The sequence below is a fragment of the Solanum pennellii genome, chromosome 3, assembly GCF_001406875.1.
Source record: "Solanum pennellii chromosome 3, SPENNV200".
Taxonomy (NCBI): domain Eukaryota; kingdom Viridiplantae; phylum Streptophyta; class Magnoliopsida; order Solanales; family Solanaceae; genus Solanum; species Solanum pennellii.
The window spans coordinates 52,433,701-52,435,457 of NC_028639.1; the positions used below are offsets into that span (position 1 = coordinate 52,433,701).

General features: G+C 40.2%; 1 protein-coding gene across 1 annotated transcript; it reads right to left on the reverse strand.

Annotated features, from left to right (window-relative positions):
• Positions 1-364: 364 nt before the first annotated feature.
• On the reverse strand, positions 365-931 carry LOC107013431. The gene has a single exon (XM_015213343.1). It carries the CDS (start codon positions 929-931, stop codon positions 365-367), a length of 567 nt encoding a protein of 188 aa, XP_015068829.1.
• Positions 932-1,757: the final 826 nt, after the last annotated feature.

Sequence of the window (1,757 nt, forward strand, 5' to 3'; positions counted from 1 at the left end):
TCCCAGTTTCTATTGTAAAGAGGAATAGAAATCTCACGGGAAATATGACCGAACCCTTATGGCGCCTACGTATCATGTCTCCCCAAAGGTTAACGAATAAAATTACAAAGAAACCAATCGAGGCTGATATAGGCTGCCTATGTATCTCATTCTTGAGAATCCAGGTCGAACGTAGTTCAAATACAATGAAATATTTAAAGGGAACAAGAGGGGTGACCGAGGCTGACATAGCCGCCTACGTATCTCATTTTTGAGAATTCAGGTTTAGACGTAGTTCATTACAAGGAGGGAAAAATTTTTAAACAAAGCAAATACAAGCAAAAAGAACGATTACAAGTAAATAACAGAAATGCAAACCGAAGCTTCACTCGTAGTATCTCTTGACAGCATCTGAGTTGATTGGTTTTGGCCACGCGGTGCCATCCATCTCCGACAGGACCAAAGCACCTCTAGATAATACTTTGCGAACCATGTAAGGACCTTGCCAATTTGGTGTGAATTTTCCTTTGTACTCGTCTTGATGAGGAAAAATGTGCTTAAGTACCAACTCACCAATTTCAAAAATCCTGGCTCTGAACCTCTTGTGGAGAGCTCGAATCATTCTGTGTCGATACAGTTGATCATGACAAACGGCAACCATTTTCTTTTCGTCAATCAAAATTAACTGATCAATTCTCTTGCTAACCCATTCAGCATTACTCAGCTCTGCTTCTTGGATGATTCTCAAAGACGGTATCTCGACTTCAGCCGATATGACTGCTTCAGTTCCGTATACTAACAGATATGGCGTAGCTCCAGTCGACGTTCTGGCAGTCGTCCCATAACCCAATAAAGCATATGATAACATCTCATCCCAACCTCGGTGATTGTCAATCATTTTTCTCAGAATCTTCTTGATATTCTTATTGGCGGCTTCTACAACTCCATTCATTTGAGGGAGATAACCGGTTGAGTTTCGGTGAGTAATCTAAAATTTCTCACATATGTCTCTCATAAAATGAATGTTGAGATTTGCATCGTTATCAGTAATGATCAATTCTAGTACCCCAAACCTGCATATCAAATTGTTGCGAATAAAATCATCTACCACTTTCTTGGTTACCGACTTGTAAGAAGCTGCTTCCACCCACTTGGTGAAATAATCAATGGCAACCAAATTAAATCTGTGTCTCATTAGAAGCGACTGGCTTTATCGGACCGATAACATCCATACCCCAAACTACAAATAGCCAAGGTGAACTCATATCATTGAGTTCGTGAGGTGGCACTCGGATCAAATCACCGTGCACTTGACGTTTATGGCATTTTTGCACAAACTTGCAAAAATCATTCTCCATAGTCATCCAGAAATACCCGGCTCGAAGGATTTTTCTTGCCAAAGCGAGCCCATTAATATGCGTGTCACAAACTCCAGCATGTATTTGTTCAATAAGTTTCGTAGCTTCAACAACATCGACACATCTAAGAAGACCCAAATCTGGAGTCCTCCTATAAAGGACTTCTCCGCTTACAAAGAAATTGAGAGTCATACGGCGTATCGACTTCTTCTGGTTGGATGTAGCATCTTCAGCATAATTCCCGGACTCCAAATACTTTTTTATATCAAAATACCATGGTAAACCATCCGGTTCTACTTCAACATGTGAATAATGGACTGGATGTTCCTTCAGTTGTATATCCAGAATAATAATATAATCGGTATCTGGATGTTTAATCATTGAATTGATGGTGGCAAGAGCATCGGCCAACTCATTCTA